Source organism: Vicia villosa, unplaced genomic scaffold, assembly GCF_029867415.1.
Source record: "Vicia villosa cultivar HV-30 ecotype Madison, WI unplaced genomic scaffold, Vvil1.0 ctg.000063F_1_1_1, whole genome shotgun sequence".
Taxonomy (NCBI): Eukaryota; Viridiplantae; Streptophyta; class Magnoliopsida; order Fabales; family Fabaceae; genus Vicia; species Vicia villosa.
Window position 1 is genome coordinate 533,140 of NW_026704991.1, and position 19,212 is coordinate 552,351.

Below are 19,212 nucleotides of genomic sequence, written 5' to 3' on the forward strand. Positions count from 1 at the left end.
TTCTCAAGTTTCTTGTACTTTGACATGATCAAGTTACTCACTGATTCTCATCCTTTAAAATTTCCTTGATGTTAAGCACATATTTTGCATGCAAAAGAATGTTAATTCTAAGAATGATGATTCTAATGCAAAGCCTATGTTAGTCTTGAAGTTGTAAAACTATTTATGAAATGAGGTTGCGACCTCTTGTGAATGGATCACTAGTTGACACAACCTCGATTTTTGCATATGGAAGATAAAGCAAGCATACGATACCAACATGGATATGTGTTACGCTTCAGTGGGAGTCAGTTAAACACTATCTCATCGGAGTGCGCTTTCAAAATAAACCCTACTTCAATTAGGACTTTTAAGGGTTGTAACTTGGCCAGGTTCACGGTTTTGGAAACAAAGGATTTTTAGGCTCAAAATTATTTGGTGCCCACCCCCTTCATGATGTTCTCCAATCCTATGTTCAATTAACTCGGCACGAGTGTTCATCCCTCACAAGGAATTTTGAAATGGTTGAGGAATCAATGAGGTTCTTTGGACATGACGGTCGCTCACCTTTTATTCTTCTGATTCATTGTCACACGACTTTGTTCTTGCTTGGCAATTTCATCATCCTTTTTCTCGTGCTTCTTTTTCCATTTTTCTTTTCATCCTTTTCTTCTTTTTTCATTTTCATTATTTTTTCGCCATTTTTTTTTTGCTCTTTTTTTTTTCTTTTTTTTTTGAACAAGTCGTGTGACCTCGCATAGTCTTTGATTCGTTGGCGGTGATTGCGACTGCCTCGCTCCTTTGATTTGATGAAGGATTACCACTGTGGTATCGTCGTCTCTTGATCTCTTGATGGAATAAGGATAATCATTGCGGTTTTGACATTCCTCAACCTTTGGAAGGATAACCATTGTTGTATCCTTAGATGCACACCCTTTTGGTGAGTTTTGAACACTCAATCAAGTTAAATGAACACTACCCTGCCCCAAGGTTAAAATTAGGGGTTTTTTCTAATGAGAAAAGAAACTCCTACTTCAAGGCTCAAAGGGGTTATCGAGGGTCTATCTCCCTTATATCTCCAGTGTTTGGGGATTTGAAATAATGCTTGTACATCCTCAATAGGGTTTTATTCAAAAACACACGATTAGAGATTTTGCATTTTTATTTTTCATCATTCTCCCTCAGCTCTTTGTCTAAGCAAGTGATTAGTAAAGTTGGTATCGTAATGCCAAAAACATTTTATGAGTGAAAACGAATGGATTACTTCAAGACAAACATAAACAATGTATTTTATTTTCATTCAGAAATTAACAAGTTTTTACATGCTAGCAATGCTTAAACAAACAATGAAATGTTACAAATGAGAATGCAATAAATAAACTAAATGAATGCCATTGTTGAGGAGACTTGACTCCGTCTGGACTTATTGATCTTGAATACTTTTTGTAGTTCCTTCCAAACACTTCATATTACTTCAAAAGAGACATTAACAAAGTCACCCAAGAGTTGTAAATTTTCTTTGTCTTACTTTAGGGATTCGAGCAATGCGAGTGATGCAATGCTCAAGATAAGAGTACGTCTTGCTTATCCCTCGTGCGGGAGCCCCAAGCATAGTTGCTAGAATAGTAATCATCATCATAAGCGAAAAGAATCTTGTATGGTCATCAAACTCAAGAGATCTACTTGTGGTGAAGAAAACCCAATACTTGAATCTTAACCAATTGAAATTCCAACAAACAGGGAAGCGAACGGGCATAAGGCGATAGGATCACATCAATTTATGCGCAGTCCATCTGGAGTGAGTGATATTGCTTTGGATTCAATGAGATCTTGGACTTTGCGTTTCAAAATATTACAATCCTCAGTTGAATGTCCAGATGCCCCAGAATGGTACTCACACTTTGCATTCAAGTCATATCCTTGAGGAATCGGTGTTGGAGGGGGCTTAGCCTCCCTTAGTTGGACCAAGGAATCGTTGAGTAAATGAGAGAGCAGTTGACTGTAGGTCATAGGAATCGGGTCAATCTTTCTTGGTGGTCTTCTCGGCCTTTGTGGACCCTGTTGTTGGTAATTTTGGTGATAGTTAAGAACATGAACCTGAGGATAAGTAGGGAGTTCCTTTTCTCCATTCTCTGAAATTGCATTTGTTTCACTTTTCTTTTCTTCAGTGAATTCGGAAACATCGGAGATATCCTGGATTTTACCCATCTTTAAAGCGTTTTCAATTCGTTCTCCTACAACAACCAAACTTGAGAATTCGGAGGAAGCACATCCAATCATCATGTTTAGATAAGGATCTTTCAAAGTATTCATGAACGTGTCTACAAGCTCTCGTTCCAAAAGAGGAGGTTGGACTCTAGAAGCTAATTCTCTCCATCTCTGTGCATACTCTTTAAAAGACTCATCAACCTTCTGAGTTAAACTTTGGAGTTGTAGTCTAGTAGGAGCCATGCCGCTGTTGTACTTGTAATGCTTGAGAAAAGCCTCTGCTAGTTCATCCCATGTGCGGACATGGGTTCGTTCAAGTCGAGTATACCACTCAAGGGATGCCCCACTTAGGCTATCCTGAAAGAAATGCATTAGAAGCTTATCATTTTCTACATACGGCGCCATCTTGTTGCAAAATGCCTTGATGTGACTCATCGGACAAGTAGTACCCTTGTATTTCTCAAAACTGGGGACTTTGAATTTAGCAGGAATCTTGATATCAGGCACTAGGCACAAATCAATAGCATTTAAACCTGAGGAGCCTCGACCTTCTAAAGCATTCAATCTTTCTTCCAGGAGATGGAATTTTCTCTCATTTTCCTCGATCGGGAATTTGAAAGCTTCAAGTTCAGAATCGTTCTCATGGTGTGAATCCCCCTTGTTATGAACTTCCACGGGCACAGGTTTTGATCCTCCCTTAGCAACAGTGGTCGGAGTATCATTAGTCAACTTAACAACACTTTGTCTGAGCTCTTCTTGCCCCTGAATAACAACATGGAGAGTCTCCAAGAGTTGGTTCATCCTCTCCCCCATAGTATCCATGTCCTTACGAAGTTCAACCTGATTTTGTTCAAGACGGTCCATGATTATCCTCTGATTAATCCTTGTATGATACGGATGTAGGGAAGTCAAATTTGTTGATGAAGCAGAAATCTGGATTGAAAAGGACCCCAATAAGCTTCTGATAGAACTATGAAATGCATGATAATATGAATGCATGTTTCATTTATGAGAGATCCTAAAGTCTTTTCACAATCTTTCATTTTCTTTCTTTCTTTTCCTTTTTTGGAATCAAGGCTTCTTTTTTGGTATAGAGTATCTTTTCTTTTCTTTTTTCCTTTTCTATTTCCTTTTCTTTTACATATCTTTTCTTTTCTTTTCTTTTCTCTTTTTTTTTGGAAGTAGACTTTAGGATCTTTCATAAATGGAGTGGACAAAGCAATGATGTTATGCAATGCAAAAGCATGGGATCCACGGTCCATATAATCTTAGTAACCACCATACAAACTTCTGAATAACTGATACAGGTCAAATGTCACAGGATCAAAGGTCCGACACCTTTTTGAATACCAGGAAAACCAATAGTCACCAACAGAACAGAATAGTCACCAACGGTACCTGTCATGTATATCTCACCCCACTCACAGGTGAATCTAGGTCAAGGTAGGTCAATGGCTTCCAGCGTTATTAGTTCTCCCGAAACACCATCATTGTCGCAAATACATGCCAACAACGGTATCTCATTTGAACCTCGACTGGTCGTGGGTCTCATGATCGCAATCAACAGAACCTGACATTCTGTTGGCGTCATGACTATCCACTCTGTCCTAGGTATCCTATGTGTCACTCTGGCCTGGGTATTGGGCCTTTTACCTCATAGAACATCCCACCCAACCTGCAAACAGAGAAAATATGTGGTCCCCACGGGGACCCATAATATAGTCCAGAATGCGGGAAAGTAAATATGATATGCAAGCAGGAAATAAACATGATATGCGAGCATATATACAGGATGAAAACATATAAGCAAACAAATAAACACCCAATAAAAGAAACAAACAAAGGCTAGGATCGACTCGCTAAGAATGGACCAGCACAAGTCTATCAACTTCCCCAGCAGAGTCGCCAGCTGTCGCACGCTCGCGAAAAATGAACAGAGTCGCCACCAATATATTTATCCCATAAGGGAAAGGAATACCAGGAAACCTAACAAAGAAAGGAACAGGGTCTTGCGACCAGAGAATCTAGGTACGGGAGTCGGTTACGCGAGGGGAAGGTATTAGCACCCCTCACGCCCATCGTACTCGATGGTATCCACCTATGTTTGTTTCTATCTAAAGGGTGTGTACTATGTGTATGTCTAAATGCGAATGAATGCAAAATGTAGGGAAAATAAAGAATTGTACTCGCACGGGCCCTACCCCGCTGCCTACGTATCCTTTTCAGGAATCAGAGTTACCGTAGCTCGGCTAAAGATTTTCTGTTTGTTTTTGTGTTTTTTAGTTGGGCGGCGTTAACGCTCACGCTCTTGCATAAGGGGATAGCCTAGGATGCAATGGAGCGGAGATAACTTGCCCTTAAGAAAAGAGGGAAGAGAGAGAGAATTGGTTTGTATCTTTTAAGGGTAATTCCATGATGACGAAGACCCACTACAAGGCTTCGCATCACTTCCTTACTTTGTTTTAAATCTGACCATTTATTAGTGTTTTGAGTGTTTTTGGTTGGTGTCTTTTAAAGGGGAAATTATTTTGTGACTTAGATCATACCAAAAGGAGTTTTGTTTTGCATATTTAGAGAAAGCACATCGAGGCCTACGCCACAATCGTTTCTCTAAATAACGGTTAAGAAATACATCGAGGCTTCACACCTTAATCATTTCTTCTCCGCTAAGTAGGAAATTCAACAAGGAGTTCTTTTGTGAATATTTAGAGAATGCACATCGAGGCCTACACCACAATCGTTTCTCTAAATAACGGTTAAGAAATACATCGAGGCTTCACACCTCAATCATTTCTTCTCCGCTAAGTAGGAAAGAACATACATCGGGGCCTACACCCCAATCATTTCTTTCTTACTAAGAAAATAGAAAACGGTATGATCTTTATCAGTATTTATTAGGTATTTTAAAAGTTGAAAAGAAAAAGAAATGCAATAGGGAATTAATCCTAAATTCTAATCTAATTTGTTATTGCTTATGTACAAAGGGAATCTAAACCTAATGTTAACATGGGGAAGTATACTAAGATAAAAATCTATCACTACCAAACAAGTGAGATTATATACAATGAAACACCATACAAAAGAAACTAAGGCTATTGCATAAATGCAAGCCAAATTATGGACTAAATTCACACGGTTTGCCATTTTAGAAACACACACTAATCGGGTAGAAAAACCTAATGAAAATCTAATCAAAACATGGAATTGAACTTTCATTTTTTCATACGCAAGAAGATATAGGAGTCTATTGATATCACACAAAAGATGACAATTAAATTCTACTCCTAAGACATTTAACCAAATTATTTTGTAAAGCGTGATAAACATAAAGGTGAAGTGAAACACGTGTGAGGAAATGATTTTTTAAACATAGAAAACTAATTTCTAAAAAATCTAAAAAATACTAAAATTATCTACACTCATGATTCTTTTTAAAATGTATTTTTTAATGGTTTTTATTTCACTAGAAATTGAATTACAAGTCAAAAATTGAAGAGGGAACAATTTCTAAATAAAATACAAATCTGCCTAAGTCTGGGGGTGAGAAAGTAAAAAGATTTGAACTATATTCAAGTTCACATGGCGCATTGGGCCTAACTCAGGGGTGTGTGAAAAGCAACGAATTTGTGTGTATGGCCCAAAGGATTCTTATTGTTCAGACTGTCCTAACAGCCAAAAATGGCGTCATGGGCCAAGGGGAGGTGGATCTAGCAATTCGTGAGGGAGGCCCAATGAACATGGATCAGAATTCAAAATTTATCAATCCAATACTCAGATTATTGACACAATTAATGATCCATTGATTTATTAACCTCGATTAAGCATCAGATTTTTACATTAAATCTCAATTAACTCTAATTAATCACAATAATATGAAAAGGGAATTAGGTTTACGTGTATGAACATTGAGATTTGACAAGCTTCTCCTCCCTTCAATATTCCACCGGCGGCGGAACGGTTCTCTCTCCCTTCACTTTTAAACTCGCGACGGTGATGTACATCATCTCCGGCGAGACTTCGACCTTGCTCTCTCGTTTCGTTCTCCGTACTCTCTTCGTCTCTTGCGTTCTCAATCGCTCTCTGCGTTCGATCTCACCTCGGTTCTCAGCCTCTACTTATGAATTCAACATGATGATGAGGTTGATGATTCTCTGCAGTTGCGATGAAAATGATTTGGTTGCGATTCTCAGAGCTGGACAACGATTGAAGATTTGATGGATATCGAATCTTGATTGAAGATGGTGAAGGTTGAAGCGGTGATGAAGGTACTGAGCGAAAGATGAAGGTGAGATTTTCTGTTACGATTTTCTTGCTTCTTTCTCTTTTGTTATCGATTTCCTTTTCTGCAAATTTCAAAGGTGATGATGAGATGTTGAATTGAAGAATGGTGAAGGTTTAGAATGAAGAATGGAAGAGGTTGAAGATGAGAAAAAAGAGGTTGAAAAGAGGAGGCCGTGAAGGTGATGGAGATGGAAGAAAGATGGAGGAGGATCGAAGGGTGTGGAAAACCAGAAGTGAAGATTGTGAATGGTGAAGAAAGCTTTGAAGAGGGAGTTGAAGATTGAGAGAGTGGAGGAGAGTTCTGAATGATGGTGGTTCTGATTTATAGAAGCTCCTCAGGTTAGTTTCATTCTGATTTTCTCTGACTTGATAACCCAATTCTTCTCCTCCTTCTCTTATGAGCTGTTAGGAAAGCTAGGTTGTTAGAGGTTAGTTTAGGTAGTTACTGAATCTCTTTAGAGAGTTTGAATGAAGGTTATGAGATGGTTAGGGAGGTTAAAAATCGGTTATGTTCTGTTGTGAATTGGTTGAAGGTAGTTATGGCTTTGTTTGGTACTAGGTTTAGAAAACAGTTAGGATTTGGAAGTTAGTTATCAGGTGGTTAGTATTAGTAGGTTATGAACTCTGTTTTGGACAATCGAAAGGTGGTTAAGTGGCTGTTTGTAAGTTAGAGGGAATTGTGGTAAATTTTTGTTTATATGCAGGGTTGGAGTTATGGTGCAACAGGGACTGTTAGAGAGTTGAAGGAGGTAATGAATAGATGATCACGTTTCTGTTTATGGTATTTTGGGATTGGTAAAAAGTTGATTCGTTAGAGGCTGGTTTATTATTTGTATGCACTGGGGAATTTGGTTTGAATGTGTGTATTCTGGTTTTCTTTTTGATGTGTATGCGTGCTGATGTGTGCAGGTTATTCTTAGTTAGCTGAATTGGTTTGAAAATGCTCTGAAATGGGACTGTTTTGTTGCTGCAGGGGTTGTGATGTTAAAAGCTCATGAAGAAGAGGAAAAGAATTGAAGGAGAATTAGCTCTTGAAGACTCGATCACATGAATACTGTATGATAGGCTTTAGGAAGTCAATTGAATTAGTCGGAGAGTCAACAAGTCAACGGTCAACCGTGGCTTTTCTTTTGTAATTTTCTTTTGTAATTTTCTTTTTGTTGTAATAATTGAAACTTGTAACAACTTGTATTCCACGTGGCTTGAACTTTATAATTGTGACGAACTTATGACGGTGACTTATGTTCCAAACAGTGTGAAATGAATGGTTTCCTTCTCTTCCTTTTGTAGTTGTGTACTGTGACTTAGTAGTGTACATTTCCATGGATTGAATGAACGAAAGCTTGATCATGAAAGTGGGCTTTTGTGAGGAATTTAGTAATGCATATGTACATTCAATGGACAAAACCAACTTTATTATATTTCTCTTCTTTTTGTTTGTAGTGGTCTTGATAAACAATGGTATTAAATGAGTGGATGAACTTGGACTATCCCTTTTAATGAACAAATCTTTCAAATCCGGGTGCTTTAAACAACGTCAATTCATTGACTAATTTGAATCGTTTGAATCCCTGGTATCAAGCAGTCCCTTGAATGAGTGTTTCCGAATAAGGTTTTCAACTCAACCTTTACTTTTAAAGCCTCAACTTCCATCTTAGATCCAAATCAACTTATATTGTAGGCAACAAGTAAAAATGGTGAAAATAAAAGCTTCCTTAATCATAATGAATTCACCAGTTCATCTCTCATGCCATGGCTCACATTGGTATTCAGTCCATCATAACAATAATGCATTGAAGAATCTTCGAGGAAGAAAGTATTGAAGCACATAAGAACACCTCGGCATGACATCCAACAAATCTCTGATGAATCGACGATTGTAGACATTGTTTATAAGAACCATAGTCTTCTTCCCTCTGATGAATCTTCATGGAGGAAAACCTTGTAGCTTTAGGAGAAAGAAGTCCACCCTGAACGACATACAAAAACCCTAGCTTCCAAGATCCTTGATCCCACGCTTTTTTTAGATGTTTTATTTGATGAATGAATGAATGAAAAGTCATGTTAATGGCCTAATGGAGGTATGCAGATGAAATGTAGAGCTTAAGCCAGTTAGAAATCAAGGGTAGGACAAATTTGGGGTATGACAGTAGGTAGTCATATTCATTGGATGTTAACGGACAAACGAAAGGGTCATTTATGGTCATTGATGGCAACATGTAGAAATACCATTAGCAGTTTGTAGGGACGATCATCATTTTAACCTTATGAAAAATTGAGGAACGATATCATATATTCGTAGGCAACAATCGAGGGTCGTCGAGGGACTATGATCTTTATGATGATTTATAATCAAGGGTCTTTGCTAATGGTATCCCTATGTTCGCGGGACGTGACCATATAATCGAAAGGCAACAAAGAGAGGTACCCTAAAGGTGAGTGAGTGCAAGTGTGTTATTTTCAAATATCTTATCTTGAATTATTTGTTAGCTATGTTCAATTTTATCTTGCCATACAATCCTATTAGCATACATCTAACAGTTAAATAATAGTTTATATGGTGCGGAAAGTAAAGAGCGGAAATTAAATCCTACGCTATTACAAGGCTTAAGGATGGGGAATTGCAAGTTTAAACAAATGGGGATAAACATTATTACAAATCTAAAATAGAAATTAAGACGGAAAGAAATAAGTAATATACAGGAAAACTCATGAATATCAACAAAATGGCCCGAGTCCTCAAAGAAGGTAGTACCTCACATAAATACGAAAAATGTTAGTATATATAAAATGATGCATGATTAAAATGTCAAGAATATGAGCAACAATTAATTCAAAAATTAAAGAGATAACAAACCTATTAAATTCTAACGAACGCTAACTAAAATACTTTCGTATTTTTGGATAAAAAGAAAAACTAATTAACTAATACATTTTTTTGTGTTTTCGAGATTTAAAAAGAAAAACAAATTAATCTAATAATATTTTTTGTGTTTTTGCCAAATTAAAACGAATACATAGAACAAAAATAAATAAAATAGAATGGGCTTGAGAATAGTTAAACATGGAGGTGTGATGAGCAGGGGCGCTGGGCCCAACTTGGTGAATGGCCCAAGTTAAATGAGATTGAGTCATTCAGGGGGTGCATGCTTGGATAGGCACTGCAGTGAGTAAAGCGATGGGCCATTGGCTGCTTGCAGGCCCAAATATCATTTGAATCAAAACACAAGGAGTGAGGTGTAGTGTTACGCGGGGAAGTGTAAATAAGAAAGGATTTGGGCTTTCAAACACACGGCCCAGACAACAGTTAAACAACCAAAACCCTAAGGTTATGTTTGGGAGTTTGGAGGGGAAGGGAGGGGATGGCTTTGGGAAATAGGAAGAATTAGGTGAAAAGGATAAAAAGATTTTAGGTAGGAGGGTTTTGGAGGGTTTAAGTTTATTCATAACACCAAAAACCCCATAAAAATGGGAGAAATAAAAAATTGTATTGAAGGAGGGTTTTGGAGGGTTTTGAAGGGCTTACATAAATTTTGAAATTATCTTTTAGGTTGTTATACTATTTTGAAAACTAAAAATTTTGTAATGATAATGACTCTTTTATCATTCTATACAAAATCATTTTTTCAAAAAATGTCAAATATTTTTCTATAATTTTTTAAAAATTCGTTTTCGGAAGTCTTCACCTCCCCTCCCCTCCAAACTCCCAAACATAGCCTAAAAATTAAATCGGAAGCTAGCCTCCCCCACTCTCTTTCAATCTCTCAACCTCTTCACACTATTTAACGCTCTCTCACCATCCTCTCTGCAATTTTTAGTTTCCTCTATTTTTTACTCTCAAACAACTCTTCACCAATGAAGTTATTTACAAAACATGGAGAATGAAATGAGAATCAAAAGCAAACAAATATTTGGAAAGAAATTAACGAAGGTTAACGCTGAATTGTGTCGAAGTTGTTGCGATCAGCGTGATGGCTTTGATGGTGTCTGTGCGGTGGTTGGTAGGACGTGGTGGCTGGAGCGCAGCCGCAAAGGGGGTTCGGCCGACGGTGGTGATCGGAGGTGGATCCGGTGCGGGACTGATGTGTTGTGCGTGAATGGAGGCGGATCGGGGTAGTCACGATTCGGTCAACGTAATGGGTGAAGCTCGCAGTTGTTGCGTTTCCGTCGTGTGCGTCGTGATTTGGAATGGTTCCCAACAGCTTTGGGTTCGCGGTGCCCTGAGGTTATCTTTTCGACAATCTCGATGACACATTATGCTTCATTTGATCTCGTTTGTTCTTGCTTCATCTCTCATTTCCTGCAAAAACAAGGGTTCACACAAATTACATTATATCATTAATTTAAATCTTATTTTTTGTTCTGTTAATGTGATGCTGTTGTAAAAAAAGAAAATTATTATAATGAAATGATGGTGTGTTCATGGGGAAATTTTTGTGGAGTTTGAGTGATTGAGGAAATTAAAAAAAAAAAATTTAGAGGTGTTGGAATGGAGAGGTGAAGTTGTTTATGGTTATTATTTTTGGGTAAGTTGATGATGAATATTGGTGACATGAAGATTTTGGTTTTTTTGGATGTTGTGAAAGAGTTTGAAGTAGGCGATGTTACGATGGAATGAGCTTGCGGTTTTGAGGTTGTTGTGAGGAGGTTTCAAAGTTTGAAGATGTTATTCCCCCCTCTGTGTGGTTACGTGAATGTTTTTGCATAACCTTACAAATATGCCACAAACGGTATCAAACAGGATATTAATTGATATAATGAGCCTAGTCACCTATGATTAATTCTTTTTAATATTTAAAGATTTTTGTCTTGAGGTATGTTTGAGGATTTTGTCGTGTAAATGTTTTGGAAATAATTGAGAATTTTCTTTTTCTTATTTTTGTGAATAGAAATTAAAAAAATAAAAATTAAAAAAAAGCATGAAATAAAAAACAAAAATTAATATTTAAATAATAAAAAAAAATATTTTTGGTGATTTTTTTGAATATAAGTGGAAATAAAATTAAAGCTAAAGTTAAAAATAAATAAAAGGGAAAAATATTTGAACCCGGAACTTTGTGCTTGTAAATCTTACTTCCTCACCAATTGTGCTATATTATTTTTTCAAAATAAAAAATCAATTGAAAGGATATGAAGCATCGGCCAACATTTTGCTATTTATTAAAGATATAAATAATTTAAGAGTAAATTATTATATTTTAAAATTGACTTTAAATAGAATATTTATAAAATTCAGGACGTCAATGTAAATGAACCCAAGATTTTTATAAAATTCAATTTTTTAAAATAGTTTTGAATTTTTGAAAAGTGTGGGCAAATTTTGGGGTACAACAAAAGTCGACCGTACGTCAATAAGCTTAGTAATCTCAGCGAAAGGCATATCAACAACCTTAGAAAGCAACTTTTGAATAGGATCCAATTGAGTATTTTCAGAGCCCTGTGAGGAAAGTTGAGAGTTACAACTTAGTTGTCCAGACACACTAACTAAAGCCTCTTTAGGGATACTACACAAAATTAAGCCTCTTTCACATATGTCTACACAACATAATTAGCTAACTACCAGAGGGGTGTAGACAATACATAGTAATCATAATATACCTATTTATAAACTCCTTGATTGGAAGAAAATCAGCATCGAGGTAAAGCACAATAACATTGTAGGAGTTTGTGACAGACAACGAAAACTTCCCTACGTACATCATTAGACATAAGTGTGAACAGTTAAAGGCATGGGCATTTTAATAACAACATAACTAACCCTCTTCCTTCACTTTTGCATATTGAAGCAAAACCACTGTTGGACCAGACACATTGACCTGGTCCTGAGTAAAATTGATGAATTGGTCGGCATACGATTTCCAAATAGTGCAGTTGACAATGTTGTTGCTATACAAAGAGCACACGATAATGATGTATGAAACCCGAAGTCAATTTACAATCAAGTGACAGTGTTGTTTGGGAGTAAATATACCCGAGGTCACGTAGTACTAAATTAACTTGTTGTTTTTTTGCCCCTGACTGTGTCTGCGAAAATTCAATGTTATCAACCATTCCAATGACATCTGCCAAAAAGATAAAAGATATTCAAGAGTATAACAATACATCAACCACAAAGGTGTAAGCAAAATGCGAACAAAATATGAACAACAGTCTGTTACCTATCAGGACATCTTTGACAAATTTGCGGGTGATGATATCAAAAAACCTGGTAAACTTTATTGCCTTGGGTGGTATTTCGTGCTTATCATCGTCACCAACGGATGTTCCTTCGGTAAACTTCACCATAAACTTGTGCGACGACTATTTGAATGTCAACATATTAGGCTAAACTTTTGAAGTTGGACACACTGTAATTATGGTCCACCAATAATTTGTCATAAAACACAACTATTTGGGGAGTTGTCACAACAACATGAATATCATCCCTCTGTGGCGCACACCAAAGTCAGTAACACACGAAATGAAAAAGTAACAAAAACCATACACGAGAAGATAAAAAAAATAACGTTATGAAAACGATTTTCAAACACCATGAAACGTAGAATTCCATAAACAATCATAACTCATAAATCAAATAAACACAAGCACTGACAGAACGAAACCTACATCTCTGTCTATGAATATCATCTTAAAGTGTTCATTGTTATTGGAAACAACCTTCCATTTACGGTGCACCCTGACCGCCACCTTCCATAGCTCCTTCTTATCGTTGATGTCACACATTCTCTCCAACGGTCTGACCATAACGTAAAAAACACAAAGTTGTCGCAAGAGAGGTCAAAAGAAACAGAGAAGAAAAAGTATTTGCGTGAGTAATTGATTGTTCTTTATAATGTTTAGGCATAGGAGGTTGTGGAAGAAAGAACAAAAGGACTCAGGATATGAGACATGGATAAATTTGTTTGATCGTGGGTGATGAGTGAAAACTGGCTGTTGAAGGTGGAAGAGAAACTACCATTACACAAATACGTGCGTTAAACGATTTTGGAAACAATTAATTTTGATTTTTTTTTTTACACTAAAACAAAATGCTTACTCCCTCCGTCTCATAAAAAGTGTCATATTTGAACACTACGCGGGTTTTAAGAAAATTATTAGATTTGTTGATTTTGATGAAAAATCTAATATCATTTACTATAATACCCTTATTAATTATAATTGACTAAAGTAAAAGTTAATAAATAAGGATAAAATAGTGAAAAAATAATAATAAATGATGCATTTGAATTATAAATGGACTGATATTTCCTAAAATGAGTTGTATATTGTATTGTATATATATTTAAGAAATATGACATTTGTGGCGGGTTGTTTTTGGCGCGCAAAACATCACATCCACATTTTTAGGGTTTACACTCAGATTCAGTGGCTTCTTCCACAGTTATCATCGCAATCTTCTTACCCTCTTCGCTCTTCAACTCAGGTAATTTCGATTTGCTTCATGATTCACCTTGTGTTAGTTTTGCTTGTTCATGCCGTGATTTTTGCTGGCTGATCTTCGATTTGTCTTCGGGTCTTGTGATTTATGCTTGTTGTTCACGTGTAGATCGTCACTTCACTCTCTCTTCGCTCATTTCCCAAATCATATTCAATTTTCATACTAATGAATCATCAACAAGAATCGGAATTTGATTCCGGTGCTCTCAAACCTTATTATGGTTAGTTACATCCAATTCCCATTTTTTTTGGTTACTTGTGTGAATAGTTAGTGAAATTTCTAATGGGTTTTAACAACTTGCTGATTTTGTATTTTTTTTTACCAGGAAAGCTGTTTCCTTTTGCTGATATGTTTAAATGGATGTCTTATGGCCATGGTAGCATTTATGAAACTCTTACTTTTGATGAGAATGTTTAAATGAGTATGCAAATCCTGATTTTTTTTCTCTGGGTATAAAATTATTATAGATGGGAAACATCCTGGTTGTGATCAGTCTTACTTTGGAAGAAGGGAATTTTCCTTCACTCTGAAAGGTGATTTTTATCTGCGTTTTCAATCGTACAACAATGTCCTGGAACTTGAAAACTCGATCAAAGATAAATGCCCTTTAAAGATTGACATTGGACCTGTCTATACAGTTGATGTAACATTTCTCCTCTCACGCTATAGTTAATTATCATCTTCCTCAGTTTTGTTATAGTTCGTGCTGCATTTACTAATGATTCTTTTTGTGGTTCAGCCTGCCAAAAGGCATGCCTATGCACAGGGTGATAATAGTGTCTTCACTCCAGTTGAGAGGGAGTTGATTTTTGATATTGTAAGTTTTTCTGACTTGAGTCTCCTACTGAAACCTATAGATACTTTCGTCTTTTTGACCTTTGTTATCCTCTTTTTTTTTTTTTTTTGCATGGTGGGCTTTAGGATATGACAGATTACGATGATATCAGATACTGCTGCAAGGGTGCTGATGTTTGCTTGGATTGCTGGCCGTTGATGACCATAGCAATCAAAGTGATTGATACTTCCTTAAGAGGTAGTAATTTCCATCTTATATGATGCGGATAGTCGGTGCAATGCCTGGCATTAATATTGTGCATTGAAAAGAAGATTTAATTTTAATATAACAAGATAGAATTAGTTTTATATCAATGAAATAAATTGAACAGGATAGAGGAAATACTCTAAAATAACACAGATTCACCTATTATTTATTCTTCTCCATCAAGTGTTTCTGACTGTTGTGTTAATTTCTGCTTTGGAACTATTGTTTCAGATGAGTTTGGTTTTAAGCATATACTCTGGGTCTATAGTGGACGTAGAGGTGTTCATTGTTGGGTGTGTGATGGGAAGGCAAGAAGGTGAGACCCTAGACTGTCAGAAGTTCTAAATGTTTCCTTAACCTATATGTAGTACACATAGGCATCATTTAAATTTATTAACTTTACTATTGCAGGTTGACAAATGAGCAAAGATCTGCTATTGCTGAATATTATCGTGTTTACAAGGTATACTTAGCAACAAGTAGTGTGTTTGTTTAGGCCTGGGACTAGGTGCAGTCAATAGTTGATGTAGTCACAACAATGTCAACCATTGGATATATCTTTCACACACTTTCAACCCTTCATTGCTTTTTCCATTAAAAAATATAAAATACAAGTTAGAGATTGATAGATACATTCGACTACACCCAATCTGAATCTGTCTGTCAATACTTGTATTAAGTGTTTTCTGATTTCATGATTTGTCCAGGGCAATGAAAATAGTCATAAGAAGGTTTCTTTGACTGGTGGCGCTCTTCATCCTTTCTTGGCGTAAGTCTTAAGATGAATGACTAACTTTCTTTATCCTTTCTGATACATATTTCATATCCTAATTAGTGCTTTCCATTTCCAGGACATCATACACCAATGTCCTCAAGGACTATTTTGAGAAAAAACTGCTTACAAATCAAAACTTACTTGCTACTGAGGAGAGATATGAGAAGATCCTAAGCATGATTCCTGATGAATGTACATTAAATTATTTTGTTCTCCTGGTATGGTCCTTGTTAATTCATTTTACTGCTATTGTCTTATGCTGTGCATGTTTTACCTTTGCAGCTATTGCTTCTGAACTTAGGGGAAGATGGCAAGATAATAGACGGTCCTCTAGTGCAAAAGAAGATATTAATGTTGTGCGATGGGAACAGTGCAAGCAGTTGCTGCAGTCTGGAAAACATAAGGTACAAAATATTCCTTTTGGGAAAGTTAAAAATATCTCAAGGTAACAGAGGCATCTTCTCTCTGCAATAGTTGTACACCTAGTTGAAAACAATTGAACGGGCCTAGAACTCGAGCAATATTGGCTCTTAGTTTATCACGTAGCGGTAGGGTCAGTTTCTAATCTTGAATTAATTTTAGATTATATCTCAAGATTAATTTCTACATTATGCACATTGATTTCCTTGTTTATTTAAGCTGAGTAGTCCTGAATCTCTATAAATAGGGTTAGTGTTTTGTCTTTTGTATCAGTTTATCATCAATTATTTTACTCCATAATCACATTCTTTATTCTTATTTTATTTAAATCTTCATAATCTCAACAATATGGAAATTCTTGCTCTTACCTACAAACTACTCACCTGCCTATGCTGTATAGGATGGTTGCATATTGCACTATTCATTGCTGAAAATCATCCAAAATTTGCTGAAACAAGCATTGTCTTGAGTTTCTTTTTATTGTTAATAATGTCTTCATAATCCTTTTTGTAGGCACAGGGGCTGCGTAGATGTGTTGAAGAAATTGTGTTTTCCTATACTTACCCCAGGCTAGATATGGAGGTCTGTCTATCTACTGATCCCATTTTGTTCACATCCTCTAAATGATTTTTCATGCTATTAAGCTATTTTCATTTATATACATTCATAATTTTCCTAGAACATGTCTCCATATATGGAAGACCAGCATTTATTTATAGTTTGAATTCGTGCCTTTAAACAAGACAATTTTATGTTTCAGGTTTCGAAACATATGAATCATTTGCTTAAAGCACCGTTTTGTGTTCATCCAAAAACAGGTTAGTATCAAAATGATGCACAATCTTTATTGATGACATCATATACCTCTATTTTCCAATTATGATTTTTTGAATAGAAAGTAGAAATAATGAATCTATTTTCTCGTTAAAAATTGTAAAAATTGCCAGATAGGTTCATTAGCTAATTTGATTGTCTACAATAATTACCTGGTAATTCTATTTTGTTTTAGGTCGTGTCTGTGTCCCTATTGACCCAAATCGGTGTGATGAGTTTGATCCTACTACAGTACCCACCCTTTTCCAGGTAAACTTATTATGCAACAATAGTTTTTATGATCTGCAATGACAGAGGGAAGCTTCCCTGAGGCTCAAATTAGCCTTTCTCCTAAATATCACTTTGGGCATATACCTATAATGGGTATAGGTTCCCATTTGGCCTGATTATATCTAACAGTATTTTTTTATTAGGTTACTGTTTACTAGACATTTTATGTTTATGTGAATCCTAATATATTGGTTTGTAACATTGCAGCTTCTAGAGGAGCTTAACAATGAAGGCTCGAGAGCTGATGTTAATGGCGGTATGTTAATTTTTTTTTTTTTGGTTACAAGCGGTATGTTAATTTTGTACTTGAACAATCCTGTTCGATTATTAAAATCATTACTTATTTTAATTTGAACACACCATTGATTGAAGGCTATTGTCACTAACAACTGTGGCAGAAGTTGAACAGCCTACTAGCGAGATTGTTTCTTTCGGAAGCACTGAAAGTAGTTATTTGATATTTTCCCAATTTCTACTAGTATTGCATCTGTTTTCACTTAAAAATACAAATTTAAAAATATTTCGAATGTATTTTCTAATATTTTTTTAGTGGAATTAAAAACAAAAACATAGTAAACTGACCCCATCAATTTTCATTTTGCAAAACCTTTTCATTGCCATCTCCACACATCTTTGTAATGCTAATTGCAACTTGTTTGTTAGCAGAATGGAGTGGAACTTCGCTTGGAAATGCTGTCAAGCTTTTCAGATCGTCATTCTTAGAACCTCTGCAGAAAGCCTGCAAGGTATGGATCATTTTTAAGTAGTTTCTAATTTCTATATTAAACTCTGAAAAACAACTTAATGCTCTAATTTCATATACATGCCTATGTTCTCCCCCCTATTCTTTTAGCATCCTAAATAAAATTCTGTCAAACATTATGTTGATGCTTCTATTCTTAATAATTTGATAATGGTACATGAATAAGATTCAGGAGTATATAATATATCCATCATAACTGTTGCTGATAATAAATATTGCAGGAGGAGATAGAAAGATCTTATAATTTGAAGTTGCAGCAGTCAAAGAACTCCATAGGTTGGTAATGCAATACATCCTTGATTAGACATGTAGAGCTTGAGGTCAAATGGGGTCACCACATTTGCAGTTGTCTTAATTAAAATGATAGAGTATTTGTGCTAATTATTTAACTTTAGAGAGGCCCTTTGCATCCTTTTCGTATTTTTAGAAAACTTCAACCCTTGATTTGTTTCTCGGCAGTCAAATTTGAGTTTATTGTATATAATTTGGATGAAAAGAAAAACTAGGTTCGCTTTATCTACATAATTATATGTGTCTTCTCGATCTCTAAACTTGCCAACGAAGGTTGAGTTGCTCTTCAATAAGCATTTAACTCCTAAATTTGTACAAGGTCATGAACTGATTGAATATCTGCTATTAATTGTTCTGAAGTGTCAAATGAATGATAATGGCTCATCTTATCTCAAATGTAAGAAAAGTTAGTAAAAAAGCTTATTATAAAATTTCACTTTGGATCATGTCCATCATTTTTCTCCTCTATCCTTACTCTATCTCTTAATCTCATTTTAAGAGTAAGTACATTGTTGACTAACTTTTGAGTATATTTGAGATTGAAATAATACCATAAACTAGAAAGAGATTTTATCAGGGTTACCCAAATACTAGCATATGCAATGTTTTGAGATTAAGGTAAATGTTGATCTAACATGGTTATGTGATATTAGTGATTTCTTAATATTATAATTATTTTAATTGAAAAGTAAAATAAAATCTTAACATTATATGATTATTTTAATTAAAAATAAAATAAAATTAATATACTTCAACCAACTACTATTTTTACCATAATTTTTTGTTTACCACCTACTACTACATTATATGTTGTCTTTTAGGTTAAAAAAGTTTGCAATTGTATCGAATTATGATTATGATACAGTTTTTTAGAATTGAAAAAAAAATGATACATGATTGATTGAGTTGGT

General features: G+C 35.6%; 2 protein-coding genes and 1 long non-coding RNA gene across 3 annotated transcripts; 2 read left to right on the forward strand and 1 right to left on the reverse strand.

Annotated features, from left to right (window-relative positions):
- Positions 1-6,109: 6,109 nt before the first annotated feature.
- Positions 6,110-7,749, forward strand: LOC131623386 (uncharacterized). The gene is made up of 2 exons (XR_009290187.1): positions 6,110-6,807; positions 7,442-7,749. It is a non-coding gene; the product is annotated as an uncharacterized LOC131623386 (long non-coding RNA).
- Positions 7,750-10,729: 2,980 nt separating this feature from the next.
- LOC131623404 (uncharacterized) lies at positions 10,730-13,212 on the reverse strand. The gene is made up of 7 exons (XM_058894414.1): positions 13,075-13,212; positions 12,627-12,768; positions 12,440-12,530; positions 12,227-12,354; positions 12,067-12,157; positions 11,816-11,972; positions 10,730-10,768 (listed from the first exon to the last, which is right to left on the reverse strand). The coding sequence occupies exons 1-7, from the start codon at positions 13,210-13,212 to the stop codon at positions 10,730-10,732; spliced, it is 786 nt and encodes a 261-aa protein (XP_058750397.1).
- Positions 13,213-13,760: 548 nt separating this feature from the next.
- On the forward strand, positions 13,761-18,650 carry LOC131623387 (uncharacterized). Its single transcript, XM_058894400.1, has 17 exons — positions 13,761-13,891; positions 14,015-14,126; positions 14,232-14,282; positions 14,374-14,549; positions 14,646-14,723; positions 14,828-14,939; positions 15,180-15,264; positions 15,360-15,411; positions 15,656-15,717; positions 15,800-15,915; positions 16,006-16,127; positions 16,657-16,725; positions 16,904-16,961; positions 17,153-17,226; positions 17,455-17,503; positions 17,914-17,993; positions 18,232-18,650. The coding sequence occupies exons 2-17, from the start codon at positions 14,072-14,074 to the stop codon at positions 18,292-18,294; spliced, it is 1,302 nt and encodes a 433-aa protein (XP_058750383.1). The 5' UTR covers positions 13,761-13,891; positions 14,015-14,071; the 3' UTR covers positions 18,295-18,650.
- The last annotated feature ends 562 nt before the right edge of the window (positions 18,651-19,212 follow it).

Coding starts and splice junctions, on each gene's coding strand:
- LOC131623404 (XM_058894414.1), bottom strand. CDS start 13,212: ATGGTCAGACCGTTGGAGAGAATGTGTGACATCAACGATAAGAAGGAG. Junction 12,769..13,074: donor TGATATTCATAGACAGAGAT/GTAGGTTTCGTT, acceptor ACATTCAAATAG/TCGTCGCACAAGTTTATGGT. Junction 11,973..12,066: donor ATCAAGGAGTTTATAAATAG/GTATATTATGAT, acceptor AATTTTGTGTAG/TATCCCTAAAGAGGCTTTAG.
- LOC131623387 (XM_058894400.1), top strand. CDS start 14,072: ATGAATCATCAACAAGAATCGGAATTTGATTCCGGTGCTCTCAAACCT. Junction 14,550..14,645: donor GACCTGTCTATACAGTTGAT/GTAACATTTCTC, acceptor TTTGTGGTTCAG/CCTGCCAAAAGGCATGCCTA. Junction 17,227..17,454: donor CAGTACCCACCCTTTTCCAG/GTAAACTTATTA, acceptor GTAACATTGCAG/CTTCTAGAGGAGCTTAACAA.